This window comes from Carcharhinus amblyrhynchos, chromosome 8 (assembly GCF_965287045.1).
Source record: "Carcharhinus amblyrhynchos chromosome 8, sCarAmb.v2.hapA, whole genome shotgun sequence".
In the NCBI taxonomy this organism is placed as follows: domain Eukaryota; kingdom Metazoa; phylum Chordata; class Chondrichthyes; order Carcharhiniformes; family Carcharhinidae; genus Carcharhinus; species Carcharhinus amblyrhynchos.
The window spans coordinates 43,744,603-43,765,075 of record NC_137331.1 but is presented as its reverse complement, the minus strand read 5'-3'; the positions used below and the strand labels follow the sequence as shown (position 1 = coordinate 43,765,075).

The 20,473-nt window shown below is 44.6% G+C and overlaps 1 protein-coding gene across 1 annotated transcript in view; it reads right to left on the bottom strand.

Moving 5' to 3' along the window:
- Window positions 1-4,098: 4,098 nt before the first annotated feature.
- rspo2 (R-spondin 2) overlaps window positions 4,099-20,473 on the bottom strand; it is a 98,158-nt gene continuing 81,783 nt past the window's right edge. Inside the window, exon 6 of the mRNA XM_080194857.1 lies at window positions 4,099-4,830. Within this exon, the coding sequence (XP_080050983.1) occupies window positions 4,718-4,830 (113 nt within the window). The 3' untranslated portion in view covers window positions 4,099-4,717. The remainder of the gene's footprint in view (window positions 4,831-20,473) is intronic.

Sequence of the window (20,473 nt, the reverse complement as noted above, 5' to 3'; positions counted from 1 at the left end):
CTGTCTGTTCCCCTAACTAATAAACCCTTGATCACGACTGCTCTTCCTTTCTTGCACCCCCCGCACTCCACTCCCCCAGCCCGCCCCCCTGCTGAAGATCCAGCGTTCTCACCAGCTTCCATAATGGAAAACTGGTTTGTGAGCGGGACCCCTGCTCTACCTGCCTGGTTGTCTGGGGAGTTGAAGGAGGCAGTGGGGGGGCCTGATGAAGAGCTGTTCACCTCCCTGCATTCCTCCACCTTTTCCCATGTACCTCTGCAAGGTTTTTCTCCTCAGATCATTATCTAATTCCCTTTTGAGGGAGAGGCAATGGCCCAGTGGTATTATCACTAGAAAATTAATCCAGAAACTCAGCTCATGTTCTGGGGATCTGGGTTCAAATCCCGTCACAGTAGATGGTGGAATTTGAATGTAATTAAAAAATCTGGAATTAAGAATCTACTGATGACCATGAAATCATTGTCGATTTCAGGAAAAACTCATCTGGTTCACTTTAGGGAAGGAAATTTGCCGTCCTTACCTGGTTTCGCCTATATGTGATTCCAGAGCCACAGCAATGTGGTTGACTCTCAACTGCTCTTGGGCCACTAGGGATGGGCAATAAATGCTGGCCACCCAGTGGCACCCATGTCCCATGAATGAATAAAAAAAATCTAACTGCCTCTTGAATATTTCAATTGAATTTGCCTCCACCAGAAACTCAGGCAGCAAAACCTAGATCCCAACCACTCACTGCAGAAAAATGTCGCCACCGCTTCTTTTGCCAATCAACTTGAACCTGTGCTTCTGGTTCCCAATCCTTCCACCAATAGGTAAAGTTTCTGTGGAGAGAGAATAGAGCCAACATTTCAAGTTTGGGTGCCATTTTGCAGACTGTCTGAGTGGAAATCGATACCACAATTTTGGGATCATTGATCCAAACCTTTGCATCATTAATCCAGCAAATACACTTCCATTAAAAAAATATACTTTTAATCAGAATGTCAGCGGTCAATAGGATTTCAACAATAAAGCTCATTAAGATCTTTATGGGCACAGGTAATGGTGTATTTATACACTCCTATTGAATAAACATGGCAGGTTTGACCAAAGCCACGGGCACCATGTGTTATTGCTTATCGTTTCAGTCTGCTTCTCATTTTCCAGGTACAATATCCCATCTGAATGAATGGCCTTGCCTTATATCAAAGTCACAATTAACTCAGCGGGTCATGGAGCTCCTCATCAGTTCACAGACATCAAATATATTTAAATGTTGAGGAGCACAGATGAAGAACAATAAATGCAGATGTTCCTGGGGATAACTCAACCCATCTGGCTGGGATACATCCAGTGGAGACCAATTTACCAGGATCTGTGTTCAGTTACTGAATATAGTGCAACACAGGAGATGGATATTCGACCCATTGAGTCCACGTTAGCTCCTACTCCAGTTAATCCCACTTTCCTGTTCTTTCCCAAGAGTCCAGTTAAGACTCTCACCAACTTTTACTGATGCAGCATCACAGCTTGGTATGGCTCCTGCTCTGCCCAACACCGCAAAAACTTACAAAGAGTCGTGAATGTAGCCTATCCATCACGCAAACCAGCCTCTCTCTGTCCATTCACTCTGTCTACACTTCCTACTGCGTTGGAAAAAGTAGCCTGCATAATTAAGAGCACTATGCACTCCGGACATTCTCTCTTCCAATTTTTTTGTCAGGAAAAAGATACAAAAGTCTGAGGTCACGTAACGACCGACTCAAGAACAGCTTCTTCCCTGCTGCCATCAGAGCTTTGAATGGACCTACCTTGCATTAAGTTGATCTTTCTTTACACCCTAGCTATGACTGTGACACTACATTCTACACTCTCTCCTTTCCTTCTCTATGAATGGTATATTTTCTCTGTACAGCACACAAGATACAATACTTTTCACTGTATGTTAATACATGTGACAATAATAAATCAAATCAATTTTTTTTCTCTTCAGCCTAATTTCCTAGACTGAAACATCATTCAGGTGCTGGGTAACTCAGCTCCCTTCAGACATTTTTGTTTGCTTGATGTTAAAAGTTGAGCGAAGTTCAGATAGGCTCCGGATCCAAGCACATTTTTCCAATTGAGTCGGAAGTTTAGGCTAGTTCCTTTCTGTTCCATGCTGGAAAAGTTAAAAAGGAAAATGTTCTTCCCACAGCAACTTGGTGTGGGGTTAAAACCCTAAGTGAGTCACACAAAGCTTTGGAGGAACAAACTCAACTAATTAGATCTTCAGTTCTGAGTCTGGGGCATTCTGCAGGTGGCAATATTAGTGGCACCCTGATTGAGCACAAGATGCCCTTGGACTCAGGGCTGCAAACATGCTGTGCCCAAACAGCTCTAATGTCAGAGACCTCAACAGTCCCATCAACAAATTCCCATTATCGTACAAAGCCTTCAACCTCAGGCCTAAATGTGGAAATACCCATCGGAACTGCTTGTCCATACAATCATGTACAGTAATGGAGTGGGGCATTTGAAGGAATGCTTAGTGGAGATTGTGGACATCTCAGTGTCACTTATCAATGTTGGAACAAAAATATCTGCTTTGACAAGCAAACTTTGCCGTTGGAATTTTTTTGTAACTTCTGCAACATTCACTTTCCAAACTTAGACGACTTAATTATTCCGGTTTTGGGAATGTTGACAATTCCCATGCGCTTCAAAACTGACACCCTGGACAAGAAAATGTTCCAAACACAACAACACAAACAGAAAATGCTGGAAAATCTTAGCAGGTCTGACAGCATCAGTGGAGAGAGAATGGAGTCAATGTTTCAAGTCTGGATTACCCTTGGTCAGAGCTTGTTGCTTGTTTTTCATGACCTACATTGCAAATAGCCAGAATTTGGTCCAAATTCCGTTCCCAACACTTCACTATTGACATTCCTGACAAATTGCATACCCATTGGGGTATTTCAGGAATATCACCACAGACAACCGTTTGTTTACAGTCAGTTTACAGTTTCTAGCAAGTTATGGAATCCATCACCATCTGACATCACGATACAACCCATCATTCAATGGTGGCATCCAACAACCTGAGCGGGTGATAAAGGACAGTCTGAGATTTAAACAATCCATTCACGTCCTCCTTCACACACATCGACCCAGCCCACACTCTCTCTCCCAGAGAACACAGGCCATTCCTGGGATAGGTTGGAACTTCTGCCCGCCACTAACCATTCTCCTGCTGTCACGACCAATCAATGAGAATGAAAGAGCAAATGCAGGAGAGAGCCCAGTGATACGGTAAAGCAAAATCTACTTCAACAAATCCAGCGGTAAAGAAACAAGGATTTGAAATTGGAAACTGTACTTGCACAAAACGGCCAAATTGTGAGCACAAATTTGCATTATCGCTATTTGGATCAAAGCAAATCAACACTAATCTGTTGGAATGGAATGCGGGATGATTAATGAGGAGTGAGGAGAGCAGGATATGTTGAGGACTGTGAATATGAAGATACATTTCATTCTTTAATCAATGACTGTGATATCCTTCATCAAGTTGATCGTACAGGACCAGCACTTCACGTCAGCATAGTCACCAGAGACCCACATTCCTCAAAGACCATTTCTGTACGTCCGATTTTTCTCAAGCAATGCCTCGATATACAAGTGTTTGTCGTACAGCTTGGCTTAGTTTAAAATAAGGTCTGCACTTCTACAGTGGGGATAAGATGCAGTGTTCAAGTGCTTCATTTGATTATGCAATGCTCGCTGTTCGATTGGTTAAGTCTGGATGTGGACTCTGAGTAAAATAAACACAGAAAAAGCTGGAGGCTGGAGCCAATGCGAGGAGCAAACAGTTTAAAGCACTGAACACAACCAGTTACACACTTAAACTAGTCATCTCTGCATTAGCACTCAAGATATGAAATATACAACAGGTTTGGTTACTAAACATTCATTCGAGTGTAAATCAAGATTCCAATTATTGAGTGGATCACTACAGCATTTCTTGATAGGTGCCACTATAGTTTCACAAAATGCAAACTCGCGTGGGAAGGAAGATACTGGTGCGAAGTATGATGAAGCAGATTGTCGACACTTTAAATGTTTACATGTACAGTAAATACGTTTATTATGGGTAGACTCAGCACAGTGAACATGCCAGTCAAGCAACCAGGAGATATTCATTGCTGGCCGCTATACAGATAAAGCCTTTAAAGCATTTTATTTCAGCGACTGTCAATATAACTGGTGCTGAGGATTACACGTTGTAGCTCTGCATGTTTCATGCATCTGGGACGGTCTTTTTGGAATGTATGATAAAAGAAAACAAAACTGCCTTAAATGAACAGTCCTCTTCCTGTGTCAGAATGTCTTCTTTCATATAAATAGACAGAACAAGTCCCATTCTCCACCTGTTTCTGCGGCTATTCAAGCAGGAATTTATGGGGCTTCTCAGTTGCTGTTGTTTTATCTAAGTTATCATTTTAATGGCAGCTTATTGGATCAATCGGTCTCCACCGACCTGGGTAAAAATCTTCGACGTACTGAACTCATTCCATTCAGGTCAAAGGGGGAAAAACGACAAATAAAAAAAGTCTACATAAAACAAAGCTTGTGCTCTCTCTCTCTCTCTCTGGTTACTTGCCACTGATATGGTCAATATAGCAGCACTGCCAAGGTGTGTGGTGCGTAGGAGGGTGGAGGGGCTTGATGCACTTTGTAAATAAATGGGTTTGTCCGTTTACTGCTCAGTGTTCTCTGTAGCTTGAAGGGCGACATACTGTCTGTGACCTCTGGGTCTGGCCCGCTTCCGCTTCCTGTCACCCTTGCCTTTTGATTTCTTTTGCTTTCGCTCTGTGTAAAGGAGAGATGAAAAATAATTAGAAGGGTTAAACTTTCTTGCAGGCAAGATGTGGATCTCCAACAAGCAAGCTAGAACATAGATGAAATTTGGAGTTCCCCCTCTTTAGTTTGAGTCAAAGTATTCCTTTGACATTATCTTCCAAACTTGGTGACCTCAATTACTTTGAAGGATAGGTACATGGAAACATTGCCACCTGGAGGTTTCCCTCCAAGTAACTCACCATCCTGGCTTGGAAATATATCTGTCAGTGGGTCAAAATCCTGGATCTCTCTCCCTAACAGCACTGTGGGTGTACCTACACCACAGGGAATGCAGCGGATCAAGAAAGTGACCTTCAACAATCAACTGCCGCCTTATCATGGGGCAATTAGGGATGACTTTACATAGAACACTACAGCACAAACAGACCCTACGGCCCACTAATTGCGCCGATCATATCCATACCTACCAGGCCTCTCTATAACTCTCAATCTCATTTAGTCCCATGTACTCATCCAGAACTCTCTTAAAAGACCCCAGCGAGTTCGCCTCTACCACCACTGACGGCAACCGATTCCACTCACTCACCACCGTCTGAGTGAAAAACTTACCCCTAACATCTCCTCTGTACCTACTCCCCAGCACCTTAAACCTGTGTCCTCTCGTAGCGACCATTTCAGCCCTGGGAAATAGCCTCTGAGAATCCACCCTATCTGTTCCTCTCAACATTTTATAAACCTCCATCAGGTCGCCTCTCAACCTTCGTCTCTCCAGGGAGAAGAGATCTAGCTCCCTCAACCTATCTTCATAAGGCATGCCTCCCAATCTAGGCAACATCTTTGTAAATCTCCTCTGTACCCTTTCAATAGCTTCCACATCCTTCTTGTAGTGAGGCGACCAGAACTGCACACAGTGCTCCAAGTGGGGTCTGACAAGGGTCTTATAAAGTTGCCTCCCGACTCCTAAACTCAATCCCTCAATTAATGAAGACTAACACACCATACGCCTTCTTGGCCACATCCTCCACCTGCGAGGCCGATTTAAGAGCCCTATGGACCCGGACCCCAAGGTCCTTCTGCTCCTCAACACTGCTGAGAGTCCTTCCCTTGATATTGTAGTTCTTCATCCCATTGGACCTGCCAAAATGGACCACTACACATTTATCCACGTTGAAGTCCATCTGCCACTTCTCCACCCAGTCTTGCATCCTATCTATGTCTCGCTGCAACTTCTGACATCCCTCCAGACTATCCACAACACCACCAACATTCGTGTATTCAGCAAACTTACTAGCCCATCCCTCCACTTCCTCATCCAGGTCATTTATGAAAATGACAAACAGCAAGGGTCCTAGAACAGATCCCTGGGGCACTCCACTGGTGACCGACCTCCATGCAGAAAAAGACCCATCCACAACCACTCTCTGCCTTCTGCAGGCAAGCCAGTTCTGGATCCACAAGGCAACATCCCCTTGGATCCCATGCTCTCTCACATTCTCAAGAAGTCTTGCATGGGGGACCTTATCAAACGCCTTGCTGAAGTCCATGTAAACCACATCCACCACTCTTCCATCATCAATGTGTTCAGTCACATTTTCAAAGAACTCAACTAGGGTCATAAGGCACGACCTGCCCTTGACAGAGCCGTGCTGACTATTTCTGATCATACTAAATTTCTCTAAATGTTCATAAATCCTGTCCCTCAGTATCCTCTCCATCAACTTACCAACCACTGAGGTCAGACTCACCGGTCAGTAATTTCCTGGGCTATCCCTGTTCCCTTTCTTGAAAATAGGAACCACATCCGCAATCCTCCAATCCTCCGGAACATCTCCCATCTCCATCGATGACGCAAAGATCATCGCCAGGGACTCTGCAATCTCTTCCCTCACCTCCCACAGTAACCTGGGGTACATCCCATCCAGTCCCGGCGATTTACCTATCTTGATAGAATTTAAAAGTTCCAACACATCCTCTTTCTTAACATCCACATACGCAATCTTTTCAGTCTGCCGCAAACCTGTAGTACAACCTCCCAGATCTTTTTCAACCGTGAATACCGAGGCAAAGTACTCATTAAGCACCTCTGTCATTTCTTCCGGTTCCACACAGACTTTTCCCCCTTCACCTTTTATAGGTCCTATCCCTTCTTTTCTCATCCTTTTACTCTTCACATATTTGTAGAACGCCTTGGGATTCTCCTTAATTTTACCCACCAAGGCCTTCTCATGACCCCTCTGGCTCTCCTAATTTCCTTTTTCAGCTCCTTTCTACAAATCGTATACTCCTCTAGATCCTTAACATCTCTTAGCTCTCTGAACCTTTTATACACCTTTCTTTTCTTCCTGACTAGGTTCATCACAACCTTCGTGCACCACGGTTCCCGTGACCTACCAAAACATCCCTGTCTCGTCGGAATGTTGTCGTGCAGAGCTCCAGACAAACATTCCTTGCAAATCCGCCACCTTCCTTCACTACTTTTCCCCAAGAATACCTCCTTCCAGTTTACTCATCCAATTTTCTGCCTGATGTCTTCATATTTCCCCTTAGTCCAGACAAACACCTTCCTAGCCTGTCTGATCCTATCTCTTTCCAATGCTATCGTGAAGGAGATAGAATTATGATCGCCATCCCCGAGATGCTCTCCCACTGAGAGATCCGTCACCTGTCCTGGTTCATTAGCCAGCACCAGGTCAAGTACAGCCTCTCCTCTCGTAGGCTTATCCACGTGCTGTGTCAGGGAACCCTCCTGAACACACCTAACAAACTCCTTCCCATCCAAACCCCTTATCCTAGGAATATTCCAGTCAATGTTTGGGAAATTAAAGTCTCCCATCACGACAACTCTCTTATTACTACATCTCTCTAGGATCTGTTTCCCTATTTGCACCTCAACTTCCCTGTCACTATTGGGCAGCCTATAGAAAACACCCAGCAAAGAACCCCTTGCTGTTCCTAACTTCCACCCACAGAGACTCCGTAGACAGTCCCTCCACGGCCATGACACTGTCCCTGATCAACAGTGCCACTCCGCTACCTCTTTTGCCTCCCTCCCTGTCCTTCCTGAAACATCTGAATCCCAGCACCTGAAGTACCCAGTCCTGTCCCTGAGACATCTAAGTCTCTGTAATGGCCACCACATCACATTCCCAAGCAGCAATCCATGTCCTAAGCTCATCAACTTTATTCACTACACTCCTGGCTTTAAAGTAGACACACCTCAGACCCTCGGTCTGGGTGCTTCCCTTCTCCATCACCTGTCTAACTCCCTCTCATACTGTCTACAGTCCTTCTCTACTTGGGAGCTAACCTCCTTGCTCTCAGTCACCTCATCTCGATTCCCTCCAGACTATGGACTTTGCTCGTACTCTGAGGAGAACTCAATCAAAGAATAAACCTGAGCTACAATACATTCAGGAGAGCAGTGAGCCGTAGAGGAAGCAGTTTTGTTTTGAAAGGCTATAGACCCAACTGGATATTGAAGGCTGACAATCAAAGCCAACATTTCACTTTCTTACACGAGGATCAGCCCATTTACTGAGGGTCAAACAGCGATCCTTCAGTTTCAGATAGCTTTGGAACACACCACGTGCTGCAAATGCATCCACACAATCAATGAATGGGCCAAATCTGATAACCTTAGCACCCTCACTAAATTGCTGGTGTAACAACATCACAGAGCTGCTTCCCTTCCTCTTGACATGGTTATTTCCTTAGCTCCTTTTCCCTCCCATCACTGACACTGACAGACTAGCGCTGGCTTTGAGCAAAACGAACAAGCCAGACGCAGCAGGTTTAGGAGCTTAGTGTTTGTTTGAAAGCAGCATTGCTGGGATTCGAGGTGGTGACGGACTGACCTGGGGAGCCCAAACACAGAGAGGAGGGCTGGCTATCTCGCAGCATGTCCCTGGTCATTCCCAAGAACCCAAGTTTCCGGTGGCTATTAAATTCTGCAGCTTGTTCACACACTGACATTTCTGTCCTTGGCTTGTTCCAGTGGACATGAAGAATAGAACCTCATCTTCCAATTGGCCAATTTCAGACCATTATCCATCCTCCGCTTTGTATATTAGGGTTTTTTTTTTCGGTTAACACACCAGCTGTAGGCACTAATTTCCCTTCTTTTATTCCTTGCTCTGTTACCATTTCCTCTGGCTCCGAAGGACTAACTTTTCTGTTGTTTAACCTGTCCTGTCTTCTAGCCTATCACACCCCCTCTTTTTGTCCTTTTCTCCATCCACCGTTCACCCCAAAAGCCATCACACCTCGAACTTCACCCTGTTCTGGTGTAAGGTCACAGACCTGAAACTTAGGGTGAGATTTTCTGGCCAAGCTCGCCCCAAGGTCGGAAACTCCCACCCAAGTTTGACGGAGCTTTGCATGTTTCTGTCCTGCCTGCTAATATCCCCGTAGCAGGCAAGACGAGAAAATTCCACCTGTTAACTCTGTTTCCCACTCCACAGACAGTGCCTGACCGACTGAGTATTTCTAGCATTTTCTGTCTTTAATAATTTGATTTGATTTATTATTGTCACATGTATTAACATACACTGAGAAGTATTGTTTCTTGAGAGCTATACAGACAAAGCATACCATTCATAGAGAAGGAAAGGAGAAAGTGTAGAATGTAGTGTTACAGTCATAGCTAGGGTGTAGAGAAAGAACAACTTAATGTGAGGCAGGTCCATTCAGCAGCAGGGAAGGAGCTATTTTTGTGTTGATTGGTACATGACCTCAGATTTTTGTATCTTTTTCCCAAAGGAAGAAGGTGGAAGAGAGAATATCCGGGGTGCGTGGGGTCCTTAATTATACTTTATGTCAATTTCCAGTGCCTATGTTTTGCTCCACTCCCAATGAAAGGAAGCTGGGAGATGGCTTTGCCAGCAATTTCATTTTTCTTTCCATTCCGAACTCCAGCTATGAGAGAGATCAAAGCAGAAGCTGGGAGAGATCAGGTCACAACTAGATTTCACTCCAGGTCTGAACAATAGTGTGAGCACCGCATTCCCCACAGGAGTGAGTGAAATTTTCAATTGGATTAATTTGCCAGAATGTTTTTTTTACAGAAAAGCCAGCTGAGAATCCCTCAGCTCAATTACTGGCATCAGTTAAATCGCCCTGAACATTAAGCTTTTCAATCAGAATGAAACCACCACTTGGAAGGAGCAGAGCAGCATCAAGGAACCCACCATCAGTGACAATTATTAGTACGCTGCACTTAACTTAATATCTGAGAACGATTGCGAGACAGACACAGTCCATTAAAATAGACTTCAAGAGGTTTCTAGCTTGAACGATGACGGGCCCACTGCGCAGTGCCAATTAATAGACTGTCAACGAGATGCTGCTTTTATGAATACCAACATGTGACTCCTCCACCTCTAAAAGAGGAGGAACTACACAATCAGATGATGGGGTCTGGGAGAATATGAACATGAACCGTAGCGGAAGAATACATCTAATAATCAAAGTTAAACCCGGCTTATTACGGATTTCCAGCATCTGCAGGATTTTGCTACAATGTTGCACAACATTGCACCATCTGCTTAGGTAGGGATCAATGGATTATTAATTTGGACCCTTGTTCAGCTAACTTCTGAAAAGTCAGACTTAAAAACATCAAAACTAGAAGCACAAATAGGCCATTCAGCCCTTCAAGTCTGCTCCACCATTCATTTTGATCATGGCTAATCATCAGATTCAATATCCTAATCCCCCATATCCCTTAATCCATTTAGCCTCAGGGGCTATATCAAATTTCTTCTTGGAAATTGCATAAAAAGGATAAGGTGCACAGGAATAACATTCCCAATAATGATTCCGTATTTCAAAAGACCATTCATTAATGAATAAATAAATCATCCCTCACACCCTTCATGCTAATGTTAAAAAAGGAAAGTTTAAAGTTTACTTATTAATGTCATAAGTAGGCATAAATTAACACTGCAATGAAGCTACTGTAAAAATCCCTTTGTAGCCACATTCCAGCACCTGTTCGGGTACACTGAGGGAGAATTTAGCATGGCTGTTGCACCTAGCCAGCACATCTTTCAGACCGTGAGAGGAAACCAGAGCACCCGGAGGAAACCCACCCAAACACAGTTCCTTGATGTTTGACTATGTATACCTGTTGACTGTTTGCTATGCTGTTAATTAAGTCTGGGTATGATTTCAGAGAAAGTGAAAGTAAGTTGAAGCAGTAAGTTGGAAGTATGTGGGCAAACCTTAAACAACAGATAGAAGTCAGTGTAACATCTCTGCCTATCTCCAAAACATAATGTACAATTAACGCTTATCATTGATTCACCCATTAACTTGTCGGAAACTACTGACGCAAGGATTTGGCACAGAACACTACTTTAACGCAAGTTGTATAATAATGTAGTAGCATAGCAGCCAATTTTCACATAGCAAGATTCCAAAAACAGCAGAGATAGTGGCCAGCTTTTGTGATTTTGATTGAGGAGTGAATATTGGCCAGGACACCGATGAGAACTCCCCTATTCTTCTTAAAATAGTGTCATTGGACTTATGAGAGTGTAGGTAGCTCATGAGTTGAATCTCCCATCCAAAAGATGGCACCTTTAATCCTGCAGCATTGTCTCAGTACTGCACTGGAGTACAAGGTATTGCACTTTGGAAGGACAAACCAAAGTAGAACATACAAGGTAAATGGTAGGACACCGAAGAGTGTAGTAGAACAGAGAGATCTGGGAATAGAGATACATAATTCCCTAAAAGTGGCGTCACAGGTAGATAGGGCCGTAAAGAGTGCTTTTGGTACATTGGCCTTTATAAGTCAAAGTATTGAGTATAAGAGTTGGAATGTTATGGTGAGGTTGTGTAAGACATTGGTGAGGCCAAATTTAGAGTATTGCGCGGAGTTTTGGTCACCTAATTACAGTAAGGATATTAATAAGGTTGAAAGAGTGGAGAGAAGGGTGACAAGGATGTTGCCAGGACTTGAGAAACTGAGTTACAGAGAAAGGTTGAATAGGTTAGCACTTTATTCCCTGGAGCTAGAAGCATGAGGGAAGATTTGACAGAGCTGCATAAGATTTTGATGGGTGTAGATAGAGTGAATGCAAGCAGGCTTTTGCCACTGATGCTAGGAGAGAAAAAAACTAGAGGACATGGATGAAGGGTGAAGGGGGAAAAGTTTAAAAGGAATATTAAGGGGGGCTTCTTCACACAGAGAGTGGTGGGAGTGTGGAATGAGCTGCCAGATGAAGTGATAAATGCAGGATCATTTTTAACATTTAAGAAAAACTTGGACAGGTACATGGATGAGAGGGGTGTGAAGGGATATTGTCCAGGTGCAGGTCAGTGGGACTAGACAAAAAATGGTTCAGCACAGACAAGAAGGGCCAAAAGGCCTGTTTCTGTGCTGTAATGTTCTATGGTTCTATGATTCTATAGTTCAAAGTGCAGGACAACTGAATGTTGGGAAATGACAAATTGGGTAAAACACAAACTTCACGGCAGTGGTTAGGGAAACACACAACTGGTTGAGACCATATACCTCTGATTGAGGTTGTATCACACAGGTTGGAGTGCCAGCAAGATTCAACCCAGTGAAGTCGTGAAGCAACAACACATGGCATTGTGCACAGCACAATATAACTTTAATATAACTTATATTAAAGGCTGCCCCAGGGAGGAATGGTGGTGAGGCCATTCTCCTGTTCTTTTAATCCTGCCCTGGGATGTTTTATATCCAGTAAGAAGCCTCATAATGCCAGGTTAAAGTCCAACAGGTTTATTTGGTAGCAAAAGCCACTACTTGCGAAGCACTGCTCCTTCATCAGGTGAGCAGCGCTTCGAAAGCTAGTGGCTTTTGCCACCAAATAAACCTGTTGGACTTTAACCTGGTGTTGTGAGACTTCGTACTGTGTTTACCCCAGCCCAACGCCAGCACCTCCACATCATGTTTTATATCTACCAGCCACAGCAAGGGCTTCTGTTCCATATTCCATGGACAGCCGGAGATACTGTGATGGAAATGTAGGCTGTGCTGAAGTTTCAGATGGGATATAAACCCATGAGTTTTTGTAAAAGCAGATCACATTACTCACACAGCCATGGCTGCCATCTATATGCTAACTGGAAATATAAATATACTGATTAACAAGACTTCATTCCCATGAGGGTCAAAGTTGAAGGTCAATTTGACCAAAAGGTACCTTGTCCTCTTCTCTCTGTAGGTAAGTGTGCGATTGGCACAAAGGAAAGGAGCAACATTTATAATTGAGCATGACTAAAACTCTTAAAATGCTAAATCAGCAGAGCATTTCAAAGCTGTTGTACTGAATGAAAGAACAGGGTGTGATGTGAGGATCCATGTCATCTGGGGCAGCTTCAGTGAAGATTTCTCAAGAGTGAAAACCTTAAAGGCATCACAAGCCTGGCAAAATAGGACTCTTCCCAAATGCAATCAGAGAACAAATCTCTCGGTGACTCTTTATCGAACTTTCTAAAAATGCATCCCCGGGATGTGGGTACCATTGGAGCCAACATTACTACCCATCCTTCATCTCCTTAAACACATCAATGCCCTCTGCTTCAACCACTCCCTGTGGCAGCAAGTTCCACATCCTCACCACATTCTATGAAAGAAATCTCTCCCAAACACTACATTTCATCTGCCAGTGGCGAAGCTCCACACAACTTGAAAGTATTTTAATCGGGGCAAAAGGAGCACTAGTTGCAGTTTTTAAGACAAAAGTAGAAAACGCTGGAAAACGCTGACAGCATCTGTAGAGGGAGAATAGAGCCAATGTTTTGAGTCTGGGTGACTCTTCGTCAGAACTGAAAATAAAAATCAGACAAGGTTTACACTGTGAGAGTGGTGGGGAGTGGAGTGGGGGGGGGACAGTAATTGGACAAAGGAAATGTAAATGATGATGATAAAGGCTGAGAATGGTGCTAACAGTGTCCATTAGCTGATTGGAATGTGTGAATGGCAAAACAGAAGTGCAGAGTGTTCACGGAAAGCCTGAGGAATGTGGCAGTTGGTCCTGGGCGGGGAGCGGGTGGGACGGGGGGCTTTTGGGTGGCGGTATTCAAAATGAGCTCAACACACTCAACAGTTGACAAAACTGTACCAATCTTTCACCTGTCACAGCGTACCAGGAGTGCTGGTCTCAGACAATGGATTGGTGCTCATAAATGCCAAATGCCAGAAGTTCATGACATCTAACAGTATAAAACATAAGCAAACCACACCATGTCACCCCTCTTCAAATGGACTGGCCAAACATGCAGTTTAGACCTTAAAAGTAACAACCTACATCACTGGAAACTCAGCTAACATGGTTCCTGTTAGCCTGCACACCGCAACCAGAATAACTCCAGCTGAGCTGCTAATAGGCTGATGTTTGACAACTGAGCTGGCTAGGTCCAAAACTGAAGGGAGAGTAGAGAAAAGACAGAATTGTCAGAAAAGGCACCACAATTCTTTAAAAGTAGAAATCACATTTGAGATAAATGATCCACTCTTTGCGAAAAATTTTGAAAGCAGATCAAATTGGATCTCAGGAGTGGTGGCGGCCAGGATGGGGTTCACTGTTTTATGCAGTGAAAGTGGAGGACAAGTTAGTGGAGAATAACGGGGGCCATTTGCAGAGATGGGAATCGCAGGAGCCAGTGTCTGACCCAGTGGTGGCACCAAGTGATAGGCTGATCAATCAATGACAGGCCAGAGCGCTGCTCCCATTGAAGATAGTGAGCAGTGATGTCCTGGAACCCAGACAGAGTCTGAATGAAGTGAGCTCAACCCAAACTACCTCGACAGTTCAACCTCAACCAGGTGAGCCACATGGCTGCCAAGTGAAGAGAAAGTCCCCTGACACACTGAGTTTCTGATAGGCGGTGTTAAAAATATTCATTGTTTTGGAAATTGCATACATTATTTATGCATTGTATAATAAGGGACTTAAAGGGGGAGGGTGTAACAGTTGGCCCCTTTAAAGGGTGTACATTGGAAGGATCATGTGACGCAATTGCCCAATAGGAAATGAGCGTAGGGACTGTGGGCAGATCACAGGCTTTTACAGGCAGAGTGGGTCCTGGATTTGGTGATAAGGTTGTAAAAGTATCTTGTCTACCCGTGAGTGTAAATAAACCGTTATAGTCCATTATGCTAACCGGAGGTCTCCAATCCTTGCAGTTACCACGGAAACACATTGTTTCAATTCCATGCCAACATGGACTCTTAATCCAGTCTGGAGGGATGGTCCTAGCATGCAGGCATCAGAATGAGATGCTGCTGTATGCTAATGATGTTTAGCGACAAGAAATGGGGCCCACCACTGATGGCCAAAGGGCACACTCAGTTCACGTCAGCTTCAGACCGGCTTTGGGGCCCCCTTGTGAGATCCAGCCCTCCCCCTCAACCTCCGAATTGAGAGCAAAAAACCCTAACCTCAGTCTGCATCCCGAATATCGATCAATCAGACAGAAATGCATAGATTAGGCTTTATGAAAGGCTTTCCCTTCGAGGCCTAAATCCAGAGAACAAAAGAAAAGGACATTTTCAAGGACTGGATATTAAAGTGGGTTCCAACTGTTGGATTCAATTTAAGGTTTAATGAGTCCTTAACTTCAGGATGTTTCAGAAGTTTTGCTTGAAACTACAGTCAAATTTATGAATCAAAAAGTTGAAGGCGAGTCCTTCCCTCAGTTGAACGGCTGCCGAGGCCAGTTATTACAACAAGGCAAAAATTTGAGAGCGCTGTGAGGAATGGGATCTAAATCCAAGTAGCCATAAACAGCTTCAGATTGCTTCAGTACAGAGAAAAGACTGACTTATCCAATGTAAATAACATTAAAACTAAACCCAACTCAAAGATAATTTTTTATCAATTGAGATTTTAAAGTTGAGTATCTTTTATCAATATATGCAGTTCCATTAGGAAAGGAATTCTATTAAGACAACGCGTCTATTTCATTCAGTTATTTTTCCTTGACAGAACATATCCTCTTTGACATGTTATTTATGTTACTTAATCCGATCTATTGGATAATTTAATTTATCTTTTAAAAGATCACCAAAAATAACAAATATCAGGGAGTGGGCAGGATCCAAACATGTCAAAATTGAGAATCGAGGTCTGAGGTATAGCCACAGATTGCTGCCGTGCCGATAGATGGTGAAAAAAAAGGTGGCATCTTAAGAGTTAATTGTTCATTGGCGAAGGGACAGATTGCAAAAACTCAAAACAAAATGATGAACTCTGCAGTGGAGGGGGGACATTGGCAAGAACGGAGAAGCAGGAAAACTCACTCCTCCCCAAGAATCAAACGCGCACGCGCCTCAATCCTCCAAAGAAAAAGATTTTGTATTCGTGGCCTTATAAAGGATTAGAACCGTGCTCCAATACCAGCCCCCCACCACCTCCCCCACCCCCCACCCTCCTCCACACTCCCCCCCTCCCGGATGTTCCTCCTGTGGCACGTACTGCGGTGAGGATATATGCCAAATGGATGTTAAGGGTAATATTATCCCTGGCTCTCATTTCGAATTATAGCTCACGTGGTCCAAAAAGAAAGAGAAAAATAGTTTCATCCTTTCGAGCTACTAATAGACCCCTAGAGTTGCCGAAATGTCTGCACTTTCTAGTGTTACAATGCCTACACGTCAATGTGCTTTATGGAATATTTAGTTAGTGTTCGGCCTGGAGTTATTAATACCCTCAGCAAACCTGGCCAGCCACGTCACGCGATTTCTGTTCTTTTGCAAATCCGACCCATATTTGAAAGTGTTGTTTTTTTTTCGAAGGACGTGTATCAGAGGGAAAACCAGACAGTCGACGTTAATGCAGAGGGTCGGAAGTCGATATCACAGTGGGATTCATGGAATAAATCTGACAGGAAGAAATACCGTCAGGGAAAAAGAATAGGGAAATGGATAGAGAGAGCCAGAGAGCGCAACGGTGGGGAGAGAGAGAGAGAGAGAGAGAGAGTGATTCAGTGCTGGGAGTTAGAGGAATGGGAAAAAGAGAGATTGTCTACATTGCCGAACGAAAGGCAAGCAAGAAGCCAACAACAGCATTGGGAAAATCAGTTGCAGCAGAGTCACACGCATTCCATTATTACAGGACTCAGGAATTAAACAGAACTGGTTCTGATAAATTGGAGACGCTGCTCCGTTGTGAGATATTCATCATCTGTTCACCTTCCCAGGTGGCAAAGAAAAAGATCAAAAGCCTCAACAACACTGCACGTGACCAAGCAACCCTTCCTCTGCTGCCCTAGTGACAGCAAGGCATCTGCATTCATAGAAGCAGGAGGAGGCCATTCAGCCCCTCTGGGCCTGCTGGAACATTTAATTATATCATGGCTGATCTTCACACCATTCCCATTTACTGACCTTTATAACTCATGTTCCAAATCAGTGACTCATCCAACAGTATTCCTGCAGCGAATGGTGTGTCAGTGGCTCAGTGGGGAGATGGCGTTCTTGCTTGTGAGTTAGAAAGTTGTTGGTTCTAGTCTCACTCCATAGACTTCAGCAGATCAGTAAAGGGTTGTGTGCAGTGCAGTGTTGGAGCTGCTATCATTCAGTGTGTTACACTGAGATCCTACCCACCTCTCACGTGAATCTATCTACCCCCAAGTCATTAATTGAACAGGATTAATAGCACATCCTCAGTATCCTGGCCAATATTTATTCCTCAACTACATCAGATCGCCTCTTCATCATATTGCTGTTTGGTAGATTTCCTGTGCAGATTGGCTGCCATAGTGCTACAATACAAAAGTAACTCACTTTCCTACTCCCCAAAGCCTGTCCACCATCTACAAGGCACAAGACAGCAGGAGATGGAATAGTCTCCACTTGATTGAATATAAAAGTAGGGAGGTCTTGCTGCGGCCGTATAGGGCATTGGTGAGGCCGCAGCTGGAGTACTGTGTGCAGTTTTGGGCGCTGTACTTACGCAAGGATATTTTGGCCTTGGAGGGAGTGCAGAGGAGCTTTACTAGGCTGATGCCAGAGTTGACGGGGTTGAGCTATGAGGAGAGGCTGAATAAACTAGGCTTGTACTCGTTAGAGTTTAGAAGAATGAGGGGAGATCTCATTGAGACATATAAGATGATGAATGGGATGGATAGGATAGAGGTGGAGAGACTCTTCCCGCTCAAAAAAGACAGTAGGACTAGGGGGCACAGCCTCAAGATAAAGGGGGGGCACTTTAGAACGGAGTTGAGGAGGAACTTCTTCACTCAAAGGGTGGTGAATCTCTGGAATTCTCTGCCCGTTGAAGTGGTGGAGGCTGCCTTGCTAAATATTTTTAAGACGCGGGTTGATGGGTTTTTGATAAGAGAGGGGATTAAGGGTTATGGGGAGAGGGCGGGAAAGTGGAACTGAGCCACGACAGATCAGCCATGATCTTATTGAATGGCGGGGCAGGCTCGAAGGGCTAGATGGCCTACTCCTGCTCCTATTTCTTATGTTCTTATGTTCTTATGCCTGGATGGATGCAGCTCCAATAACATTCAAGCAGCTCAACACCATCCAGGACAAAGCAGCCCCACTTCATTTGAACCAACAGCCCCCACTGCTAGCTCTGATATTCGCACCTTATACCAATGGTGCTCATGATGCATCCCATCGACATGAAGCACTATGGCAACTTATGAAGGTTCCCTGAACCTCCCAAACCTGCAGCCGCCATCACTTAGAAGGACTCAGCTAGAGCAGCAGGAGCATGGGGGGACCCTCCACCTGAAAACTGCCTGGCAAGATGCACACTTTCTGAAACTATATTGGCCATTCCTTCACTGTCGCTGGGTCTCCCTACACCACATGGATTGCTTTAAGGCAGCTCACCGCCACCTTCTCAAGGGCACTTAGGGATGGGTAATAAATGTTGGCCCAGCCAGCGACGCCCACTGAAGAGAATGAGGAGGAAAATATAATTCCCCCTCACCATATGGGGAAATGGTCTTCTGAGCAGACTGTCGACAGCCATACCCATTGTAGTAATTCCCAAGATCAACCATACCTAATGATCTCACAACACTGCAATATATTGCCCACATGTAGCAACATTTCACTCGGAGCACTCTACACGACATTGTCTGGCAGAAAGGAGTTCAACTCACCACGACAACAATCAGTAGAGGGATTGCCCAATCTGCCAGGCTAATGACAATGGCTAATCCTGCAGAACTTCCCGTCTTTTACCGTTGTCACAGCCAGAGATTAGACCTCCTCCCAGACCCGGGGTTGTCCCATTCCAGACTACTGGGATGCACTGCCAGACAGCCACAAACAGCAGATAACTTCACCCAAACACCCAGGGAAAGAGACAACTCTCCAGAATGTTTCAGTCCCAACAAACACACAGTGGCTGGAATTTTACTGCCCCACCAGACACAGAAATCAGAGCCGGGTAGGGGCAGACGATGGAAAGCTCAGTTGACCTCAAGTGGAACTTAACGGTTTTAGGATGAATGAGGCTGTAAAACCCTGTCCGATAGCCTGCCACAGCTTTCTAAGGCAGAACCATTGTGCTTTCCTGAACAGTTTCTCAATATCTCGTTCTGGTTTGGAATTAAATAGTCGTATCTCACCTTGGAGGCCCAATTGTAGCTTTAAGTCTGACTGCAGACACTGCAGCACAAAATTCAGGCTGACTTTCTCCCATTGCAGTACTGAAGGGGTGCTGCATGGTCAGCAATGCTAAACCATTGCAGTACTGAAGGGGTGCTGCATGGTCAGCAATGCTAAACCATTGCAGTACTGAAGGGGTGCTGCATGGTCAGCGATGCTAAACCACTGCAGTACTGAAGGGGTGCTGCATGGTCAGCAATGCTAAACCATTGCAGTACTGAAGGGGTGCTGCATGGTCAGCAATGCTAAACCATTGCAGTACTGAAGGAGTGCTGCATGGTCAGCAATGCTAAACCACTGCAGTGCTGAAGGAGTGCTGCATGGTCAGCGATGCTAAACCATTGCAGTACTGAAGGAGTGCTGCATGGTCAGCGATGCTAAACCATTGCAGTACTGAAGGGGTGCTGCATGGTCAGCAATGCTAAACCATTGCAGTACTGAAGGAGTGCTGCATGGTCAGCGATGCTAAACCACTGCAGTACTGAAGGGGTGCTGCATGGTCAGCAATGCTAAACCATTGCAGTACTGAAGGGGTGCTGCATGGTCAGCAATGCTAAACCATTGCAGTACTGAAGGAGTGCTGCATGGTCAGCAATGCTAAACCACTGCAGTGCTGAAGGAGTGCTGCATGGTCAGCGATGCTAAACCATTGCAGTACTGAAGGAGTGCTGCATGGTCAGCGACGCTAAACCACTGCAGTACTGAAGGAGTGCTGCATTGTCAGCGATGCTAAACCACTGCAGTACTGAAGGAGTGCTGCATGGTCAGCGACGCTAAACCACTGCAGTACTGAAGGGGTGCTGCATGGTCAGCAATGCTAAACCACTGCAGTACTGAAGGAGTGCTGCATGGTCAGCGATGCTAAACCAAGGTTTTGTCAGCCCTCCCAGTAAACAGTCCCATTGTATTATTTTGTAGAAGGGCAGGGGAGCTTCTCTTGCACTCAGTATATACCTTGTAACCAACATCAGTAAAAGTGAATATCTGGTGATTTGTCACATTGCCTTACGTTTGTAGGGTTTTAATATTCACACATAG